At 43.2% G+C, this 23,210-nt stretch overlaps 2 protein-coding genes across 2 annotated transcripts; both read right to left on the reverse strand.

Moving 5' to 3' along the window:
• Nucleotides 1–6,136: 6,136 nt before the first annotated feature.
• Nucleotides 6,137–10,195, reverse strand: LOC310941549 (uncharacterized protein; the record flags this gene model as incomplete). The annotated part of the gene is made up of 8 exons (XM_083906736.1): nt 9,940–10,195; nt 9,272–9,358; nt 7,978–8,107; nt 7,743–7,882; nt 7,014–7,243; nt 6,548–6,620; nt 6,237–6,440; nt 6,137–6,195 (listed from the first exon to the last, which is right to left on the reverse strand). Exons 1-8 carry the CDS (start codon nt 10,178–10,180, stop codon nt 6,137–6,139), a joined length of 1,164 nt encoding a protein of 387 aa, XP_083762862.1. The 5' UTR covers nt 10,181–10,195.
• A 3,828-nt stretch (nt 10,196–14,023) lies between these two features.
• sgms2b (sphingomyelin synthase 2b) lies at nt 14,024–21,493 on the reverse strand (the record flags this gene model as incomplete). Its single annotated transcript, XM_083906899.1, has 7 exons — nt 21,420–21,493; nt 17,095–17,802; nt 16,071–16,188; nt 15,940–15,997; nt 15,736–15,831; nt 14,278–14,444; nt 14,024–14,197 (listed from the first exon to the last, which is right to left on the reverse strand). Exons 2-7 carry the CDS (start codon nt 17,637–17,639, stop codon nt 14,024–14,026), a joined length of 1,158 nt encoding a protein of 385 aa, XP_083763025.1. The 5' UTR covers nt 17,640–17,802; nt 21,420–21,493.
• Nucleotides 21,494–23,210: the final 1,717 nt, after the last annotated feature.

Genomic DNA, 23,210 nt, shown 5'->3' on the forward strand with positions numbered 1-23,210 from the left:
ATCACGTATTGTACCAAATCAATGATTCATTTTCTATTTATATGAAAGCCGAACAGTCAATGACATCATTGACACTTGTGTAAACGTCAACTCGGTGTGCTCAGAATCAAGAGATCAAGTCAGAGAGCAAATAAACGTTAAATAGCAAGATTCTTACATTAAGTCCGGCATCCCACGGACAGAACAGGAAATCACTAATGAACCAAAGCAAAAAAAATAAAAAATACAAAAAAACACAAAATTCAGTTCATCTGGTATTTCTATGAAAGCCGAATAGTAAATGACATCATGAAAGCCCATTGTTTACGTCAACATGTTATGTTCATACATTGGGGGCGTGTCAGTAAGGCATTTAACATTAAAATGACAATTTTCCAAACCGAGTTCGCAACAGCAAAGACTGATTGAAAATAAAAATGCTTACCCCTTCTCTCCAGTGTAACCTGCGGCTGCAGCAGAACCTCCAGCTGCTTCTTCTGCCGGTCGATCTCCAGCCTGAGGCCCGCAGCCTCCTCCTCGTACCCGGTCACGGTTCTCTCCACCACCGCTAAGATTTCCTTCGCGGCCGTGGACAGTCTCTCCGCGACAATTCCTCTCAGAATGTCGGTCTTCGACACGTTCTCGGGGCCGTGGAGATTATCGCTGCTTTCGTTTTTCCAAGAAAACATTTTTCTTTGTTTCTTTGTTTACAGCGTCAGACTTTTGTTTTGTTTTGCATTCGTCCAGCGCGCGGGGCGAGTTGTTCCAGGTTCCGGTCCAGCTTCAACAACGGTCCGACGAGAAACAACACAAACTCTTTGAAATTTCAACCGCCTAAAATCTTCTCATAAATGTCGTAAAAAAATACAATTTCAGGAGCAAACAACCGCGTAAAAACGACAATCTGGATTTAACAACGGTGATTATTCAAATGTTATGAGGTTTTGAACACACTAATGAGGCAAAAGTCAAGTCTACGTACGCTTGTATTTTTAACGCCCGGAATGTATGGAGGGCAAACGCTGCCATAATTTAAAATTAAGAAATAACAAGAATAGTCAATGTTAGAATAAAAAACGTGTAAAAACTTTTTTTTTTTTTGTAACCCTAAAAGAACAGTAAGCATCTTAAAAGGGGCTTCCTTAAAAACTATGATTTTAAATTTTTATGTCGTGACTGTAAAGTTTTTAACAAATCATCCAAACGTTTGGGGTTTTTTTTTTTCCAAAAGAAAAACATTGTTAAATTATTTGAAAGAAATTCTTGATCCAAACGTCAAAGTAAAGTGATAATTGTTTTAAAATCACCGCAACACACCGTTAATGCCGAGTGAGCGCTTTATTAGGAACACCCTCAGTCATTCCAACGACAAACTCAACACTTGACAGTAATAAAAAAAACAACGATGTACACTAAAACACAAACCAATCTAATTTACATTTCATTTCCTCTTTTTTTTTTTTTTTTTGGTAAATTCTTTCGCAGTTTACGAACAGCGACCCGAACATCGCAGGCACAACGTTACACAGTGTAGGAATCTACGGCTAAAAACAAACAAAAAAAAAGAAAGAAAGTTTGACGTGTTCAAAATGAATGTGGATGAATCCGCTGCTGAAAATAGTCCCTCAGAAACGACCTGCATCCTTCTTTGCGTTTAAAAAAAAGTAAAACTGTTTAAAAAAAATAAAAATGTCCGTAGGGAGAATAAAAATTACATTTCAAAGTCGTGTTTAACAGTTGAGGAATCACATTTGTATTTTTTTTTTTAAAGGGACTTCAGATGGTTCAGCTTTTTTTTCCTCACTGTTAGACAGACTTTTCCAACAAGAAACTGATGTTTGTAAAGCACTCACTCTCCCACACCAAACCCCATAGAGAAAATCAACACACAGGAGCTGTTGATCCACTGCTGCCTCCAATATTAAGTCCATATGTGTTTTCTTGTAACTTCGGTGTTTAAAGTTCTTTGTTCAATATAACACCAGTGACACAAAGTGACCACAAGAGGCAGCAGTAGACCAGCAGCTCATGTGTCCCCATGAGCTAAAATCACTGATTTTCTCTACGGAGTTTGGTGTGAGAGAGTGATTGGTTTACAAACTCCATTTTTTAAAACTTTTTTAAGTGAAAGTTAGCCTCTGTAGGTCAGACTGGTTCTCAACACAGGGGGCGCTCACAACACAGTCAGTGCCTCATACAACAATACTTAATTTTCGTGAAATTCCGTGATGAGAGGGCAGCATTTTCTGAATCAGCAGCTTCTCAAAACAGGTCTTCGTTTCCCCCGGATAAAAGTCTACCCGCCCGTGGATCTTCATGTGACCAAGAGCAGCTTGGACTTCCCGCCGCGTTTACCGGCGCCTTGTTCCCACTTGTGGCTCTTCATGTGAGCCTGCAGCTTCCAGGCCATGCTGAACGCTTTGTCGCACACCCGGCAGGCGTGCGAGCGCTCCCTCGGCGACGTGCGGCCCAGGTGCCGCAGCATGTGCTGCGACAGCGTCCCGAGGCTGCGGTACGCGCTGGGGCACACGTTGCACTGGAACGGCCTCTCGTCCGTGTGCGTCGCCTGGTGGAGTTTCAGCTTCATCTTGGACGAGCAGGGCTTCTGGCAGATGTCGCACTTGTGCGGTTTGTCCGGCGAGTGCACCGTCATGTGATTGTTCAGCACCCAGGGCTCGGCGAACGCCTTGTGGCAGACGGTACACTCGTACGGTCGCTCCCCTTTGTGCCGCGCGATGTGTCCCTTGAGGCCGGTGATGGACAGGAAGGACTTCCCGCAGAAGTCGCAGCTGTGCGTCTTCAGGTGACTCTGAAGGTGGCCCCTCAGCTCCTCCGTGGTCTCGGAGCGCTCTCCGCAGACGCCGCAGAGCATCGCCGGCTCTTCCACGTGACTCCAGCAGTGTTTGAGCAACAGGCTCATGGTGCTGCGTGGAACACTGCAGACGGAGCAGCACAGAGGAGCGGCGGGGACGCCGTTTGACCGGACGCTCTTCCTCGACGCCCGGACGCCTGATCGTACTCGCCCTTTAATCGTCTTCTTCGAGCTTCGGTCTATCGTCCACTCGGCTTCCTCCTCTTCCTTGTCTCCCTCCTCTTCCCCGTCTCCCTCCTCTCCCCCGTCTCCCTCCTCTTCCCCGTCTCCATCTTCGTTATCGCTCTCAAAGACGAGCAGCGGCTCCGTCCACGACAGTCCGGCCATCTGTTGGTCGTCTCCGTCGCCCGGCACGCTTCCCCCTCCCGCTTGAAAATGGCTGCCGGTAACAAAACGACATCGTTACGACGCGGTCAGCGGAAGCGACGAGCTCTTAGCGCGATCAGAGGCTCACCTGATGCTCGGTCCGGTTTGACCCGACGTGGACGGAAAATCATCAGCAACACCAAGTTCTTGAGCGCCCGCCGGGGATTTATGTGGTCCCTAGAGTTCGGGGAAAAGGATCGAGGGACTGCGTTCAGCAACTTTGGACATAGAAGAAGGAACTAAAACATCAAACGTTTGGAATATAAAACCTTCACCAGCTTATGTCTACGAGAGCTTAAAGACTATGTTTCCGAAAACACGGCATCTATCGGCGACATAAAACAACTAGTGCTGGGCGCGTTAGCGCGCCACCGTTAGCGCATGACGCGTTTCCATGACAACTGACCGGAAAAAGACGCGTGCGACGTCATGTTAACGTGACTCCCGATTGTTAAAATGAGTCTCTAAAGTACCGCTAAACTTTAAAAACAGAGGCCGCACAGTACACAGGTACGCTGGTTATTTGTAGCGCTGCTAATAAAGAGACCACTCCAGTTCGACTGTAGGCACGCTAATGGCGCTAAAGGAGCTAACGCAGCTAACTGGTAAACGGTGCCTGGACTCCGGAGCCGCGGCGCATAAACATGACGTGTCTTTTTGCGGTCAGTCGTCATGGAAACGCCGTTAAGATGCGTTAGCGTTGACGTCGTTAAAGTACCCAGCACTAAAAATAACACATTCAATCTTAAAGGTGCCATATGTAAGAATGTGGCCAAAAACAGTTACTACATTCAAATTCAAAATACAGAGGTCTTTTAGGTTTCGTTTTCTGACCTAACTGGCAACCCGCGGTTGCTCGGCAGCTGAGACTCTATTGACTGCAATGATTGGTAGACGGCGGTAGGTGGCGCCACATGCCAAAACATGATTTCAAACATAAACATGATTTGCAGTCTGCAAAACTTTTTTTTGAATGCAAATATTTTGTCTGTACTGTTGTTGTTGATGAGTTCAGTTTGTTATATGAACATTATTCCTGAGTCTCTGTGACATTTTAGGAGGATTTTATGGCCAGTTGCTTTAAATTTATTACATAATGCACCTTTGAAGAAAAGGTCCACGCAACAAAAGTGGACAAGATTGTCAAGATTCCGAAAGATAAAGCTCCACAAACGTCACCCACAGCAGAAAGAACGTGAACGTTACCCTCAGCTGGATGAAGATGTTGGAGTTGGGGCTGAACTCCAGGATCTGATGGATCTCCTCCGGCGTCATCATCTCGACCCTCAGAGGATGGAGTCTACCGCTCTGGTCGCTTGTTAATACGTCAAAAGGTTTACCGGCCAGCACGGGGAAAGTGGACCTCAGCAGCTTCAGGAAGTCCATCTCCGTAAGACCACTAGGACAAATCAGCTCGAGCACTGGGTTCTTCTTCAACACTAGAGGAACAGGACCGTATTTTTCTTGTCAAAAGACGTGATTCGAAACGTCTACGGCAGCTTTAAAATCACCCGCTTTACACTTACCCGAAGCCGACACCACGTTGACCTGTGCTTGCAGGAAGCAGACGTTGAGAACTACGTGGCTCGCCGTGTTCTGTTGACCGCCCGCTCTGCGGAAACAAGGACAAGTGGAGATCAGGTTAGCTGGTCTTCAACATCTGTAGGTTAAAAAAAAAAACGGCGGCTCTGTGTTTTTTCGATTTACCCCAGTGTTTGTTCAGCGTTGGACGAAAGCTCTCCTATAGAAACATTCTGAAAGATAAAAAAACAAACAAAATGTCTTATGTACTAAACAGCGCTGGGCATGTTAGCGCGCGGTAAGGCGTGGCGCATTTCCATGACGACTGAGCGGAAAAAGACGCGCGTCACGCCATGTTTACGTGCCTCCGCATCGGTGCCAGACGCCGTTTATCAGTTAGCTCCATTAGTTCCTTTAGCGCCGTTAGCGCACCTACAGTCGAACTGGAGTCGGTCTGTTTATATAGATAAGTGTTAGTTTAGAGACTAATTTTAACGACCGGGAGACACGTAAACATGACGTCACGCGCGCCTTTTCCCGGGTCAGTCGTCGTGGAAACGTGAAACGTGGAAGCGTTGTGCGCAAACGTGTCCAGCACTAGCATTAAATCCAGGAAAGAGTCATTAGCATCAAAGTGGTAATGAAGCAGTGAACTGAACTGTGGTTAATGTATTTTTGACACGACTTTTGAACATCCAACAAACTGACGTACGTTTAGTCGGATGTAGAGGGCAGAGAAACCGGATCCAAAGGACTTGATCGCCGTCTGGATGTTCTCCGGCGTAAGAGTGTCGACTTCCAGAGGAAAGAGTTTCTTGGTTCTGTCAGACAGGAAGAAGTCAAAAGACCTTTCGGATCCCAGCTGAGGGTAAGTGCACCTCAGCAGATCCAGGAATTCCGCCTCCTGTAGGCCTAAAGGACACCGCAGCTTGTGCTGTATGATCGTTTGGAACACTGAAAGAAAAGAAGGAACGGGTGCTAAGTCGCTAAGAGGAAGGTTTGCTGGTCGATGTGTAAACATAGCAACGCCACTGAGGTTCTGAGGTCCAGGACCAGACCAGTGCACTCAGCACAAGCCACTGGAGCCAAATACAAGAACACAAGAACAAACCATGTTTTCATTTACATTTGGTTGACATGTGGTTGATGCTCGAGTCCTCCAGAATCCAGAGCTTCAGCTCTACAGAGACTGCTATCGGTTTGGGCCGACCCCTGCTGCTCCTTGCGGACAACAAAGACAGAGATTAGGGAACGCCATCGCGACACGTGTAGGCGACGATGGTAGATGTGCTTGTTTTGGACTGACCCTCTCTTCAGAGGAGTTGGACGGACATCCGATGGAGGATCTTTGTCGCCGCTTTGGATGTCTTCAAGACGCTGAAAGAAGATATTTTAGTTTCAGAAGTGATGCACGAAGAGACAAACGAAGAAGAGTTTTTGACAAACAGACAGAATACCTTTGGTAGAACGTAGAGGCAGAGGCGACCTTCGTCACCACCCCTGTCGATTTTCTTGTCGATTTCCACCGGCGTCAGACTTTTAACGTTCAAAGGAGACAGTTTCTTGGTTTTGTCGGCGGTAAAAAGCGCGACCGTTTCGCTGTCGGCCAGCTCGGGGAAGGTGGACCTCAGCAGGTCCAGGAAGCCCGACTCCTGCAGACGGCGAGGACACTGGAGTCTGTGAATCGGGCAATCTTCGTTCACTGGAACAGACAAAGGAATCATCGAGAGACGGTTTACACGGTGACAACCGAGTCCTTATCAAGGGCAGAATCTAAAACGTCTCGTTTTTTTTTTTTTTTCAACTCACGTGTGGCTGACGTGTCCTTCAGGACACGGATCCCGAGTTCCACGTTGCCTTGCGGTTCGGGAGCAGCTTCCCTCTGAAACGCGAGAGATGTGCGTTTCTGTGACTTAAACGGCACGTTTTTACGATATCTTAAGAATATGTAAACAGACTTTTACAAGAGGAAAGTAAAGTTTGTGAATCGCTGTCGCTCCTACACCAAATTCCATAAAGAAAATCAGTGATTTAAGCTTGTGATTTAAGCTGCCTCTATCACTAAGTTCCGACGTATTATTTTGTGACTTCTGTGTTTGAAAAAGTTCAGATTTAACCCCCGTGACACACAAGTGACCACACGAGGCAGCAGTAGACAACAGCTCCTGTGTCCTCGCGAGCTAAAATCACTGATTTTCCTCACTGGACTTTGGTGTGGGAGAGTAACCGGTTTAAAATCTCCAAATTTCCAGTTGCTTGACCGATTCTTCTTTACCCTCAGTCGGATGAAGAGGGCCGATCCCCCGTTGATTTTCTTCCAGACCTCGAGCGGCGTCATACTCTTCACCGTCACGGGAAACATATTCCTTTTTCTCCCGCACATGAATAAGTCGAACGATTTGTTTTTCGGCAGCCGTGGGAACATGGACCTGAGCTTGGCCAGGAAGTCCTTCTCCTTCAGATGAACAGGACACGTCATCGTCTTCAGTGGGTACTTTTTATACACTGGAAGACAAACAGGAATATTCTGGTCAACATGTGTTTACAGGCTTTCAACTAGTTAGGTACAAAGTATTAAAGGTCACATAGAGCGGTCATGTTTTGGCCTGTCACGATAACAAATTTTGCTGGACGATAAATTGTCTCAGAAGTTATTGCGATAATCGATAATATTGTTGTTGAAAATCAGTGATTTTAGCTCACAGGGACACAGGAGCTGCTGGTCTACTGCTGCCTCGTGTGGTCACTTTGTGTCACTGAGGTAAGTCTGAACAAAGGATTTCAAGAGCCCAATTCACAAAATAACACATTTGAAGTTACTGACGGAGGCAGCAGTGGATCAACAACTCTTGTGTGCGCTGATTAAAACCTGTGTTAAAATCACTGATTTTCTCTATGGGGTTTGGTGTGGGAAGAGTGAGTGGTTTACAAACTTCAGTTTCCTGTTGGAAAAGTCTGTCTAACAGTGAGATACAGTCAGCATCGACTGTGAAACTCAACTCACCATGCCTGTTGATCACCTTAATCCCAGGATCGTCCAGCAGGCGGATTCTGAGAGGGAGGGGGTCCGGGATTAGGGTCTTCCGATATTTGCGCTCTTTGGGAATGACGCGCTTCTTATACCGAACTTTGGGAATCGTCGACCTAAACGAAGCAAAACAAACTTATGTTCAACCTCCTTTTAAAGTTTGTTTGCGTCCAGGTAGTTCACGTTACAACTGCGGAAAAAATTGTCGTACGTAAATGCCCTGCTGTAATCCAGCCTCGGTAACGGTTCCGGGTCGTCTGGAGGGGGCAGCGAGAACGGCGACGCCGGCTCGTCCTCGTAATGTTCTTCGGGGGCCATGAGGACACACGTGCTCCCGTCCTCTACATGGGCAGAAATCCAAAAAAATGTGACACACGAAAAAATTTAAAGATACCCTGGGAGAGTTTTTACCTGTAAGAATATTTTTAGCAATGAAAAAGGTATCACTCAGGCCCCGCCCCCTTGAGGGCCGGGTCATACCACAAAACACTACTTCGCATTCACGCAAGTGCGCACACGCCCGCAACGAGGGTTCACGTTTGTCTAGCATTCCACGCATGCGTACTCTCGTATTTCCTTTTATTCGTAGCGCGACATAGTAACCTCGAGCGAGTTTCCACGGTTACGGTCTACTTCGTTGTCCCGCCGCTAAGAGGACTGGAAATTCTGTAGTCGTACCAGGCTTTCGCTAAGTTTTCTCCGCTGCTATGCTAAGCGGTAACACACCGCGACACGCGCACAGCACACTAGCTAGTGGTGCTCGATAAATTCTCACCGGGCAGCACAGGTGGCCTACTTTTGTTCCGTGTTGTAGTTATGCTAGCTAGCGCATCCTCAAAAATAGAAACATTTCAAACAGGACTGAAGTTTAAGCACGTTTTAAATAAAAGTCACGTTCATAGATTTTTAAGACCTTTCAAAATTGTGTTTAAGACCTTTAATGAGATTTTAGGAGAATTTTGGACATTTTAAGGCCTTAAATTCAAATTATTGGATTTAAACTTCCGGATAGCATCCAATTACGAGTAGCATCCAATGTGGGGAATTTAAGCGTAACACCGAGTGAAGCGCTAACATAGAAAGTATGACACGACGTTTACGAGCTAACTCGATGCAAACGCCTCATCTCAATTCTAAATTTTGTAGAGAGAGTTCCTGAAATATTGTGATTTAAAGAATTCTTAAGAGTTTTCTTCGACTTTAATCCCAGAATTCAGTCTTTTCTCGCAGCTTTCAGACTTGAATTCAAACGGAAATTTTTAGAATTAAGACTTTTCTTGTCAATATTGTGACTTTAATCCCAGAATTCAGTCTTTTTTTCCCCCTTAGAATTCTGACTTTAATCCCAGAATTCAGTCTTTTCTCTCAGATGTCAGACTTGAATTCAAACTGAAATCTTCGAATTAAAGACTTTTCTTGTCAAAATTCTGACTTTAATCCCAGAATTCAGTGCTTTTTTCCTTAGAATTCTGACTTTAATCTCATAATTCGGATTTAATTCGCACCTAGCTCGTATTGTTGCACTAGCTCCTCTTGATCATGTTCACTTCCGTCGTGCAGCGGCTCGCTCACTGGAATCATCAGCTCGTCATCTGGAAGACACAGAAATAATCCAAAAATAACGTTAGAATTTGGTTTAACTTCGTAGAAAAACACACAAAAACGTATGTCGCGGTAACTTAACGACGTCATTTGCTACTTTATGTGAATAAATAAGTAGTACGTCATATAAAATGGCTGCTGCTAACAGAAATGTACATGTTTATATACTTTTTGAAGTTAGCAATTAGCCAACTGTTGATATACGGACGCTGATGTTTTAAGCTAATTCCGTAAAAAAAACTTTAACAAATAAAGTTTTAGCAACACATTTCTAATGACAATAACGTTTTAAATAGCGTAATTACGTTGTTGTTAATTCAATAATAGTTAGTCGGTTTAAGTAATTAAAAAAAGAATAAACAACTTCGTCACCCTCGCTGCTTGTTAGCATAAACCTGAAATTCGTCAGTGCACAGTTTGACGTAAACACTTTGCGCACACAAAGTTTGAATGAAGCCGAATTGACGAGGAATTAGCGCAGAATACTGTGCAGAGACGCAAAGGAAAGGAAGGAGCGTTTAATCCGTGTTTTTGTTGGTGAACTGCGGCGGCGGATTGTTGTCACACGGACCCACTGGCTCGGATTTGATCTCCGCGACCGGGCTCGCGATCTCCAGCAGCCGCTCCAGCTGCCTCTTCTGCCGGTCGATCTCCTCTCTGAACACCGACGCCTCCTGCTCGTAGCCGGCCACGGTCCTCTCCACCACGGCCATGATCTCCTGCGCGGCCGTGGTGAGTTTCTCGGCCACGATGACCCGCAGGACGTCGGTCTTCGACATGATGTCCACGCACAGCTCGCTCTCGGGCTCCATGTCGTCACCGCGCGACCAGGCACACGAGCGTCATTAACAGCGTTCTTTTACTTGATAAACTGGCGCGCGGAATGTTTTCGCCTGTCACTTCCGCTTCCGGCTGCAGGCACGGACGCGATTCCTGTCCGGCGAGAAACACACATAAACCAAGAAGATGGTTTTGTTTCCACATATTGATTCGTATTTACTTACTTAAGAATTAATGCAAAAAAAAGTAATAGAACTATGATTATAATAATTCTACACCCTGAGTATATAATCGTGATTAATAAAATTAGTTCTGTTTTTCTGCTTCTTTCATTGAACTTCAAATGATATTTACTATTTTATTTTACTTTTTCTAATTATTAATTTGTGATTAAAATGATCAACAGATAAAAATAAATGCAACACAAAACATAGTCACAGTTTATCTTTCCTGGCAATTTGGCCTTTTTTATTCTGCTGTCCCCAAGTGGACAAACATGTGAATGACACAGTGACAGAAAATAATGAAAATGAGCAGTGACAGTGAAAAAAATAATAAAAGAAAAAAGAAAAACCTCAGGGGAAGAAAAGAAAAAACCAACAAAACCATCATGAAGTGGATTTTTCTCCTCAGTCTTCAGTTCCAGATCGTGTGAACGTCACGTTTTATCGCAGAGTTTAATCTGATTTTAACGATGGAGCTGACGCAAAATCCACAGGTAAATGTGTATTTTATTATTATTGTTTATGTTTTTGTCATGGATTTATGATCTTGTCTTCTGCGTGTTTTCTGTGTGAGAAATAATAAAATTATTAGTATTTTTATTAAAGCATTGGTAACAGATAAATCATGATTTATTGATTGCTTATGTAAATGTAATGGTTTATATAAATATACTAACACACAAGACCAATTATTTATATCATGAATGTTTATTAATGTAATTTTGTGACATTATTTATGAACATGTAGCTGAAAATACATCAATAAACTGTGTTTTTGTTTGTTTTATTCACTTTAAGATGAATTTTGGTGACAGTAAATTATATAAACTGTTCAAATGTGACAGTTTTGTGACAATGTGAGTTTTAATTTCATATAGTTTCCTTCTGTTCTTGACCTTCCTTCAGGAGACGGGACGGATCCGTGAAAACGCCACAGCGCAGAGTCGTGGTGCGACAAACAAACAAACAAACAAATAAATAAACAAACGTCATCACGCAAGGTTGATTAAAAACAGATTTTATGTTTAAAAATCATAATATTTGTCACGTTTCAGGTGAACTTCACATTGATTGATTTTGACTGGAGTCCATCACCACAGCTGCAGCTGCAGCAGCAGTACCTGTTTGTGACCAGCGGGGGGCGAAACAACAACACCACCACTGTGAGTATGTGAGTGAGTGTGAGTGTGTGAGTCATATGTTTCCTTTCTAACACAATCAGTGTTAAAAGCCACACTCAAGTCTTGGGGCTTCAGCGGGTTGTTCATTTTGTAGCCTCGCGTTAGCGTAAAAACATTAGCATTTGAAGACTGGAGGGTGGAAGGAAAACAAAAGAAGCCACGAGCTGTTGTCATTTTCAGTTAAAGACGAAGACGCTGAACCGCTGAGCCACGGCGTGTCAGTGCAGTAAAATAAAACAAAAATCTGATGTAAAAACTGCAAATTCAAACGGAATGTATGGAAGGCCAAACCTGAAAAAATATTATAGTTAAAACATAATTTTTTTCTTTCGCGATCATGATGCATCACATTAAGAACATTCAAAATATATGTTTTCAAATATATATATATATATTTTTTTATTATTTATTCATTTACAAAATAAACTGTGAATTTAAACATTAAAGATAAGATTTAATGGAATGGATGTATGGAAGGCCAAACCTGACAAAATATTACAGTTAAACATTAATTAAAATAATCAATTTATTTTTTCTTTTGTGATCATGTTGAATCGCAGTTAAGAAAATTAATATATATATATATATTCAAAATAAACTGTGCGAATTTAAACATGTAATATAAGTTTTAAATCTCCTCTCCCCGCAGTCGTCCGTCCATCCTCTCGTTCCCCTCCTGCTCTACAGCGACGCACATTTCCCGCCGTCCTCGCCGTACGAGCGGCCAACCCGTACGTCTTCTTCTCGACTCCCGGACGTCCACTCGGTGACACACCCCTGTCTCCGTGGCAACAGCGCCACCAGGTGAGGACAAACTCTCTCTCTCTCTCTCTCTCTCTTTCTCTTGTCTCGCACCGTTTCTCTGTGTAATGTGGATGTCTCTCGCCCTCAGCAGCAGCAGCAGCAGCAGCAGCAGCAGGCAGGTGGTGAAGAAGCCTCTCAACGCCTTCATGCTCTACATGAAAGAAACGAGACACAAAGTCGCTCAGGAGGGACGAGAGCGAGAGAGCGCCGCCATCAACCGCGTCCTGGGACGCAAGGTGAGACAGAGGAAATGTTTGTCCAACAGTGAGATGAAGCAACCCTGAACTGTCACTTTAAAAAACGTCTTTTATTGCGTCTCTCTGTGTCAGTGGAACGCTCTGTCCAGCGCCGAACAGTCCAAATATTACGACCTGGCACAGAAGGAGAGGTTACTGCACATGCAGCTGTATCCTGGATGGTCGGCACGAGACAACTACGTATGTCCACTACTATATATGTGTGTGTGTGTGAGAGACAGTTATCCTCAGTTTAATCTCTTCTTTTAAAAAAAATTATTTCCAGGGTAAAAGGAAGAGGAGGAGGAGCCAGCAGGTGCCAGGAGAAAAAAACCCACAGTAAAATAAACAAATAAACTAGGAACGCTAGGTACCCCACGCAAGTCTGGGAGTGCAGCAGTTCCCTGACCTCACTTTTGAATCTTCAAAACCTTTCGACAACTTTTCACCTTTAATGAGTCTAGTGCAAACTGGACGAGTTCGCTCATTTACGTAGGGTACGAATCGCCAAAATGGACGTCAAAATACAAAATGGCCGACTTCCCGTTGCGTTTAGGCCATGGTTACGGTCGACTTTTTTGTTCGTCTTGGTCTATAACATCTTCCCACCAATTTTCGGGAAATTCGGTGGAACTCAATGTATGCCGAATTCGTAGGGCACTTCCTGTTTCGTGGCAAATGGTCGAAATCTGCCAAAACGCAGAGGGTTCCCGTGGACACTCCGTTTTAAAAATCTGCAAAACCTTTCGACAACGTCACCTTTGATGAGTCCAGTACACATTGGTGTTTTTTTTTTTTTATGTCGGTACGACAAACGCGCTCGGACGAGTATGCTCAATTAACTACGGTGCAAAATTCTAAATGGCTGACTTCCTGTTGAGTTGAGGTCATGGTTACGATTGACTTTTTTGTTCGTCTTGGTCTATAACATGTACCCACCAAGTTTTGGGAAATTCTGTGGAACTCAATTTGGCCTCCGTTTTCACCTTAGGGGGCGCTATGCCAACATCGCATTTTCACCAGACCTGACCAGTGTGCAAAGTGTCAAGAGTTTTTGTGTAGCTGAACACATTTCATGCCCCTTAAAGTGACACAACTGATACAGAGTGAGCACATTTCTTTTTAATTGTCAGAAATAACTACATTGAAACTTATAATTTAGTCGTAAACTTCCTTTATAAAGGAACAAAAGGTCTTTTTTGTTTTCCTCTTTCCTCCACAGTTCAGGGATTCACAGATGACAAGTCCTTTTTTCACAAATCTGAGAAAACCTGAACTTATTTGGCCTCAGTCATTGGGTCAAAGGAGGTTCGAGAGGCGAAGGTGTTCGTGTAAAACGTGACGGCACCTTCTTACGCGGCTCCTCCAAAGAAGCGGCTTCTCGAAGAGCGCTTACATTCGGTTTCGGTACGGGGTCGCTGTCCGTGTCCTCATTCGTCCCTCGTTCCCTCCACGATCCTGTATCTCTGTCGGCACGACGACGGCAGCGACACCGGCCACGAGAACTCCAGAGGAACCGTGGTCTGGACGTTCCTCTCCAGGAAGTTGAAGATGGGGTTCCACCACGTTCTGGACAGGCAGTTGTTCGGGGCCTGACGAAGCGTCTGAACGCAAATAAACAAAATCAATACGCGTGTGCATCCAATATGTCAGAGTGTGTGTCAGCGTGTGTGTGTGCACCTACATGCGTGTTGGCCATGGTGTGGTACCACCAGAACGTCCGCGTGGTGGCGAAGTACGCGATGACCACGTCGATGCTGTAGTGCTCGTGACCGACCAGGATGCAGATGAGTCCAGAGGCGCTGAGCAACCAGCAGAAGACGTGGTACCACCACATCCAGCAATGAGAGTCTGAGAACACACAAACATCACCCGTTGGTGTCTAGAAGAACCTAGTTTGGGTTTTTGCGCAGCACCCTCTTGGTTTTTTTGGAAAAACAGAAATGACCATATTTGGAAGAGCAGGGTGCGGAGCTTGCATTAGAGCTCGTATTTTGACGTACAAAGCATAGCCCCGCCTTAAATCATCCCCTGCTTTGTGGTTCAGTCCACGTTTTGGGGACTATGGGGAGCCAATTCTCAAATATGGCAAACTATCGTTACCGAATATACATGGTGAAAAAAAGAGCAAATTTTCAGTGGCACAGTTAGCGGCGGAACTAGCAGCTGAGTTAGCAACAGAGTTTACAGATGAGTTAGGAACAGTGTTTGCAGCCGAGTAGCAGCGGAATTAGTGGCGAGTTAGCAGCCGAGTTAGCCAAAGATTTAGCAGCTGAGTTATTGGCAGAGTTAGCGGCGGAACTAGCAGCTGAGTTAGTGGCGAAGTTTGCAGCTGAGTTAGCAGCAGAATTAGTGGCGAGTTAGCAACAGAGTTAGCAACAGTGTTCACAGATGAGTTAGGAACAGAGTTACAGCCGAGTTAGCAGCTGAGTTATTGGCAGAGTTAGCGGCGGAACTAGCAGCAGAATTAGTGGCGAGTTAGCAACAGTGTTTACAGATGAGTTAGGAACAGAGTTACAGCCGAGTTAGCAGCTGAGTTATTGGCAGAGTTAGCGGCGGAACTAGCAGCAGAATTAGTGGCGAGTTAGCAACAGTGTTTACAGATGAGTTAGGAACAGAGTTACAGCCGAGTTAGCAGCTGAGTTAGCAGCAGAATTAGCGACAAAGTTAGCGGCAGGCACCTCATGATAACCTCATGCCAACATATCTTCACCAAACTGTAGCCACTTGAATTGTAATCAAGAAAATTCCAGCCCCTAGAGGGCAGCACTGACAAAAAAAGAGCAATGTTTTTGCAAATTTACAGCTTAAAATTCCCTAAAATAGCCATGGAAAGTTTCCAATTTAGATTATTTCCGAAATTCTTTCACTGAAGTTCCCGATCCCATGGGAAGTTTCTGGAAATTCACCAGAAAGTTTTCCGCCCCTTTTCAACCCGAGTAGCACGGTAACAACAATTTTTCTCCCGCGACCCTTTTGTGGGTCCCAACCCACTGTTTGGGAATCACTAGCCTGATCCATTCATTCCCAGAAGTGTTTGGTAAAAAAAACAAAAACTTTTATTTAATGCACGTTATTTGAAACACGCACAAAACATTTTAGCTAAAAAGTTTGGGACAATTGTGTGTGTGTGTGTACTCACACTCTTTAATGAAGAGGTAGGACAGCGTCAACATGACGGTGTGGCCGCTGTACATGAAGTCCCCACACATCAGGTGAGAACCCGTCATCGACAAACCTGAAAATCATCGGAAAAGGAAACTTCTCTTTAGTCGCGTCACGTTTTCCTGCTGCGACGTCAAAATGAACGACTTTAAATATCGTGTCGCGTTTAAACCGTCGTTACCTCCTCCTGAGATCAGCCTCAGGATCCTCCAGATTTTGCCCGTTGAGTCGTTGTACAGCTGCACGCAAATAAACAAAATTAAAAACAAACAACACTGCAGTGAAAGTGTGTGTGTGTGTGTTTATATTTACCTTTGGAGCACACACCATGTGTTTCCCAGGTACAGGCAGCGTGGTGATGTACATGGTGACGCAGCGATACATGTAGAGAGTCCCGATGAGGAAGAAGCAACGACGACCGATGATCGCTCTGAACCAGGACAGGAAATCAACTTTTTATTTACATTTAAAAGACATGATGTAAAAAGGTAGAAGAACTTGTGAATCAAAGGTGTGGTAAAACACGAAAAAAAATGACTATTTAAATACAAGCAAACAAAAAAAATCAACGTCATTGATTATCGAAACTACTAATCGACGGATCAGGTGACCGTTAAACATGCTCCTGTTCAAAATAAACAAACAACTCTACAGGTTCAGTTGTTAGCTTAGCAGCAGGGTTAGCAATAGTGTTAGCGGTGGAATTAAGTGGCGGAGTTAGCAGCTGAGTTAGTAACAGAGCTAGTGGCAGAAATCAGTGGTGGAGTTAGCAACAGAGTTAGCAACAGAGTTAGTGGCAGAATTCAGTGGCATAGTTAGCGGCGGAACTAGCGGCTGAGTCATCAACAGAGTTAGTGGCAGAATTCAGTGGCAGAGTTAGCGGCGGAACTAGCAGCTGAGTTAGCAACAGAGTTTACAGATGAGTTAGGAACAGTGTTTGCAGCCGAGTAGCAGCAGAATTAGTGGCGAGTTAGCAGCCGAGTTAGCCAAATATTTAGCAGCTGAGTTAGTGGCAGAGTTTGCAGCTGATATAGCAGCAGAATTAGCGGCGGAGTTAGCAACAGTGTTTACAGATGAGTTAGGAACTGAGTTTGCAGTTGAGTTAGCAGTAGAATTAGTGGCGAGTTAGCGACAGAGTTAGCAACAGTGTTTACAGATGAGTTAGGAACAGAGTATGCAGCTGAGTTAGCAGCAGAATTAGCGGCAGAGTTAGCAGCAGACACCTCATGATAACCTCATGCCAACATATCTTCACCAAACTGTAGTCACTTGAATTATAATCAAGAAAATTCCAGCCCCTAGAGGGCAGCACACACCAGCACTGACAGAGACGTACTTGTGTTTGAGGAGGAGCCACTGGACGAGCCAGAGTCCGACCAGGATCAGCCCGTTGACCTCGGCGACGGTGAACGCCCAGGGAACCCGGTCCACGTAGTCGAAGAACTTGTCGGGCAGCGGCGGGTTGACCGACTTGTCCGGCACCCTCTCGTGGACGATGGTGATGACGACGGTGGTGAAGAAGAGGTTGAAGAGGGCGTAGAGGAAGGCCACGCCCGTCTTCCACCACTCCTTCGGGAGGCGGTCGGCCGGTTCCTCGGGCACGCTGATCTTCACGTAGTCGCAGTGTCGCCGCAGCCTGCTGCTCAGCGAGTGGATCAGCTGGTTCTGCTGCAGGCGGCTCAGTCTGCCGCGCGCGTGCTTGTTTTTTGTGCCGTCGTGGTCGTCGTGGGCGGGCGCCGACGCAGGGGAGGTGAGCTGGATCGGGATCCCGTTGGCGACCCGCGGAGGACGAGGAGGCGAGGGCGGGTTCTCCGCGGTCACGTTGACCTCCACGTGAGGACGGACGTCGTCGCTGTCCTGGATCAGTTCTGACGCCGCCATCGTGTCAGCTGATCAGCAACACAAACGCATCGGCTTCGCAGACCGAAGTTCGCAAGCAGATTCGAGTTTCACAAATATTCCGCTTATCAGGTGTCGACTGTGTTCTGCGAGGGATCAATAATCCGCCATCAGCGTCCAAAGAGCGGATCAATATCAACGACAGCTGAGGAGAAAATGAACAAAATCATTAGTTTGTTCAGATTAATTAACGTAAGTGTTGTAATGTTACCAAGTAACGTTATCGTAAACACGTGACTCGCGTTCAAAAAAACATGCGTGTGGAAATAATATAAAAAAAACATCCAACAAATGTAACAAAAATCTCATCGACAACGTAACAAAAAGCTCTTTGTTTACGTTTCCAAGAAATTAAAGTAATGCTGCCAAAAAAATTATCGCGAAAAATTAGCAATATTGCCCAAACCTACAGAGACATTAACTTAAATCATGTTAAGTTACACAAAACATCACCAAAACACGTTCCATAGAAATGCGTGACTTACATTACGATGTTTCGGCAAAAACTTTGAACTAATGTTACAAAGACACGTTACTATATCACAAATGTTATTAAAAAGCACAACATAATATTTCAAAAACACGCAACCAATGCTACAAAGACATGTTACTGAAGTTTTACGAAAAACTTTATGTAACATTTTACCATGTCTACGTAAACTAACACTACTATGTTACAAAACAAAGATGTCGCTAAAGTTACAAACTGCTCTATTAATGTAAAGAAACGCTTAAGAAACATTACCATAAACCGCGTCAGCAAGTCGGACCAAACATGTTAGCAACATTATGCTAAAATTACAACAATGCGTCTTGGTAACATTACCACGTTATTAACGTTACTAAGCAAACATGTTACACAAGCAAAATATGCTATTTAACGTAGCGACAACATTTTAATAAACACATTATTCATGTTACAAAACGGCAAACGACAAAAAAGCACTTTATTTTTACAAAAAAATTACACCATCACTGCGGTAAAGTTATAAAAGTTTAACAAATTTACCGTAAACATTATATATATAAAAAAAACAACAACACTACATTAAAACTTTGTAGCTTTTAGTGCGATAATAACGTGACACACAACTACTTTGTTCCTTCACCTCTTCACGATTATTAAGTGACGTGACCATAAATCATGTTACTTATGAAAACACACACACACACACACACACACACACACACACACACACACACACACACACACAGGTTACTAACACAATAAAAAAAACACGTCATGTGATATTAAATGACAAAAATTCTCAATAAAGTTCTGAACTTGATACTAAGACGAGGCGAGGACCGATCAGGTCAGGAATGTTCTCTGCAGGTACACACACACACACACACACACACACACACACACACACACACACACACACACACACACACACACACACAGATAAAGAGAGACAGAGCTGTGAGAATAAAACTATTACTCGACCTTTCGTAACCTGTGAGAGACACTCCCTGTTTGACAGACGGACACACACACACACTAACACACACACCCCTGAGCAGACAATGAGTCAAACACCACCGACAGGAAACAACGTAACGGCTGTAATCGCAAAGAAATGTAAACAAATTGTGCGGAAAAAATGTTATAAACGCATGTAAAGTTGTGTTTTGAATAAAGATTTGAATAAAGTTATGTTATTCAAAATAGAAGACAGCTCTGTCTCCATGAAGACTTTTTTTTAAATGACTTTCAGTGACAGAGGAGTTAAATTCAACTGTTTAATAAAGCGACCACGAACTAGCGAGACAAGCAGAGTTAATGTCGTCACGCGCAGGATTCACCAGTTCAACTATGATCTTTTATACTGATTTATCAGAGGTTAAAGGTCAGGGAAAAGGCCGAGTTCACACACACACACACACACACACACACACACACACACAAGCATGCCTCGTTCTCCCTCTACATTTCACACAGCTGTGTGTGTGTGTGTGTGTGTGTGTGTGTGTGTGTGTGTGTGTGTGTGTGTGTGTGTGTGTGTGTGTGTGTGTGTGTGTTTGTTGTTGCACAAACACACATGTCAAACACTTTTAAACACTTTCGGTTCATGAAGCAAAGAAGAAGAAAAAACCTGCCGAGCTGGATTCACTCACTCACTCACTCAGTCAGGGGTCAATATTAACTGGTTCATCATCAAACATCCTCAGAGACACACACACACACACACACACAAATAATGATTTTAACTGAAAATGGACGAATTGACCCACACCAAACCCCATAGAGATAATCACCGATTTTAGCTCACAGGGACACAGGAGCTGCTGGTCTACTGCTGCCTCGTGTGGTCACTTTGCGTCACTGACGTGAACCTGAACGAAGCGTTTGGAAAGCCGAATTTTTACAAAACAAGACATTTGAACTGAATAACGTAGGCAGCGGCGGATCAACAACTCCCGTGTGCCGTGACGGTAAAATCGCTGTTTTTCTCTACGGGGTTTGGTGCAGGGAGAGTGAGCGGTTTGGTGAACGGTGATAAAAACTTGTTTTCTGCCTCAGTGACTGAGGTCGTCGTGTCACGTGCTGTTTACAGCCTGACGGAATCGAACCTAAATCAAATTAAGACCACGAGAATTCAATTTCCCCCCAAATTGGAGCTGAATCCTCAACACGAGATGCAACCAGAGGTCGACCATTTTCTCATTTAACACTCATTTACCTTATTATTCCGTTTCCATCGCATTAACTTTTGTTTACGCTTCATTTATATGCCTATAACCTTCGACTTTTCCAAAAACTTTGATGCAATATTTCACAACTTTTTTGTTTAATTTCAAACTTCACGATTATTTGCATGATAACCCTAATCCTAACCCAGTTATTGTTTAGTTTTGTCCCCAAAAACTAAAATTATTCCATTTCAATGATTTCTTGTTGTTAAATGGAGCAAAAAAACCCCTGAAAATTCACATTAAGAATCTGAAAAAAACTTGTTTTGATTATTTTAAAATTAAAAACAGTTGACGACTAATTTAATACTGTATTACAAGTCTGAAAATCGTCAACAAAACAACTTTTACTCAAAATTCGACTACAATTAAATCACAAAATGGATGAATCAGCATATTTTTAAGAGTCAAACGTTGAAAAACAGCCCGAATAGTTATTTTAACGTGAAAATAAACAACAAAATACAGTAATTTTTACGTTTAAGACGATTATTTTCTCGATCAAATTGATTACTTGAAATAATGATGTTCTCAAACATTTTTGCTTTGCCCCAAAAACTAAAATGATTCAATTTTTTAATGATTTATTTGTGAAACAGAGCAAAGAAATCAGAAAATATTCACATTTAAGAAGCTGAAAAATGAACAGAACTTGTTTTTCATCAAATGCTGTACTATTAGCATGAACATTCGTACTTTCCTGTGCATTAATCGCTTTAGCACAAGCTAAAAGTGAGAAGGTCATTTTTAATAAACTCTCGTGGGTCAAAAGTTGTCAACAAAACAACTTTATCTGAGAATTAGTCAAAATTGTATGACAAAATCGCTTTATCGGCATAGTTTAAATGGTCAAATGTTGGAAAACAGACCGTAAATAGTTGTTTTAACGCTAAACTAAAAAATACAGCAGTTTTTATTTTTTTGACGCAGCGACGTAAACGCACCTGCGTGACGGTGGGTGACACGTTTCCGCTTCGCTTTTTTTCTTCTTCTCTAAAACAGGTAGAAAAACGAAGAAAAACACTCGCTTTTTCTCGGGAAAAACACGAATAAAGACAAACTCACCAGTTCGGCGTCACACGTTCACAGTTTCACTTCGAAACTTACGACTTTCACAACTTTTTCTCCTTCTCTGAAAAGATTCCTCCTCCTCCTCCTCTTCCTCCCGAAACACTTTCTGCCTGGAACAAGAAGCGCGAGCGCGCCTGTTGACCCCGCCCCTCTCGCGCGCCTCGCCCCCCGGAAATTGTCGACGCCGCCCGGACAGGTCACACCTGAGATCGGCTGCACTCGGGATTTTTCATACAAAGGAGGGATGATCGTCGAAAAAACGACAAAACACGAACATACTAAGATTTAAAAATTAAATTATGATTATTTAAAAAAAATGAAATTGATAAATTTGATAAATCGAGCAATTTTAAATATTTTACTTCACTTTTCTCAAATTTTTGCTAATTCTTGTGGAACTTTTCATAATTTAGTTATTGATTTTTATTATATTATTATTTATTATTGTTTTGTGCACCATTTAAAAAAAATAAATATATATGTATATAAAAATACATATATTTTCAAATGTATCCCTCAATGTATCCCACACAATCATTATTACATGAATAAATAAATAAATAAATAAATATACCATGATTTGTAGTAAAAAAAAATTATCTAAACATAGTGGATTCAAATTTTTTTATTTTTTTTTAACAAAACAAATGCATTTAAAAACCTTTACATATATAATCTGACACTATTAGATTATTATTGTTGTTGTTATGTGTTGCTATGGAGACAGAAGTGAATTAGAAAATGAAGGAATTCAAACAAAAACAATGAAAATATTTAAAATACGACACTTTTGAACGAAGAAAACATATGTTTTATTTTAACTGATGGTCAGTTTGACCATCTAACACACAAAAAAACCCCTGCAAAAATATATTATATAAAAGTTTAAAGTAAGAATATCTGATCTGTGACTCTGGTTGTTGTCCACCAGAGGGCGCCAAACACCTACTGAGCTTGACTATGACACATAACACAGACACAGTTTATTAAACTGAGTGTGAGGCTGTTTCTGGGGGTAGACTTTGAATAAAAATAACACTTTTATCAGATTCAGGTATTCATTTACGTGAAAACCATATTTTCATGACTCACTTACTTTCTCCAGTTCCGAATTCCGACGTTATTCATTCTCCGCTGACTGTGCCATGAGCGCCCCCTGCTGGTCAGAAACAGTCTGACAATAAAAGACTCCGCTAATAAAAACCTACATCGCATTAAGTCCATGATATTTGTCCTTATCTCACTGTTTGACAGACTTTTCACTCTGTTCACTCTCCCACACCAAACCCCATTGAGAAAACCAACGATTTTAACGCCACAGCACACAGCGCGGCACACGAGTTGTTTATCCACTGTTGCCTCCACCGCTAAGTTCAAATGCCACATTTAGCGAATTCGGCTTTTGAAGCGCTTCGTTCAGATTTACGACAGTGACACAGAGTGGCCACACGAGGCAGCAGTAGACCAGCAGCTCCTGTGTCCCCCGTGAGCTAAAATCGCTGATTTTCTCTATGGGGTTTGGTGTGGGAGAGTGAAAGGTTGAGAAACTTCAAGTTTCCTGTTAGAACAGTGAGATAAAGTTGCTTTTTTTGCCCCCTCTTTAAACCTAGTCGTTACTGAGGGAGTGCTTGCTCATATCAGGCTGCAGGGGGCGCTCACGACAACTGCGCCTCAAAAATCCTGGAAATAATCATTTAAAAATCAATGAAAAACAAGTTTTCAGTGACTTTTTGGACTTTTTGTTTCCATCAGAAGTGACTCCCACAGTGTCACTGCTGTGACCTT

This window comes from Microchirus variegatus (assembly GCF_963457635.1).
Source record: "Microchirus variegatus genome assembly, chromosome: 20".
Lineage (NCBI taxonomy): Eukaryota > Metazoa > Chordata > Actinopteri > Pleuronectiformes > Soleidae > Microchirus > Microchirus variegatus.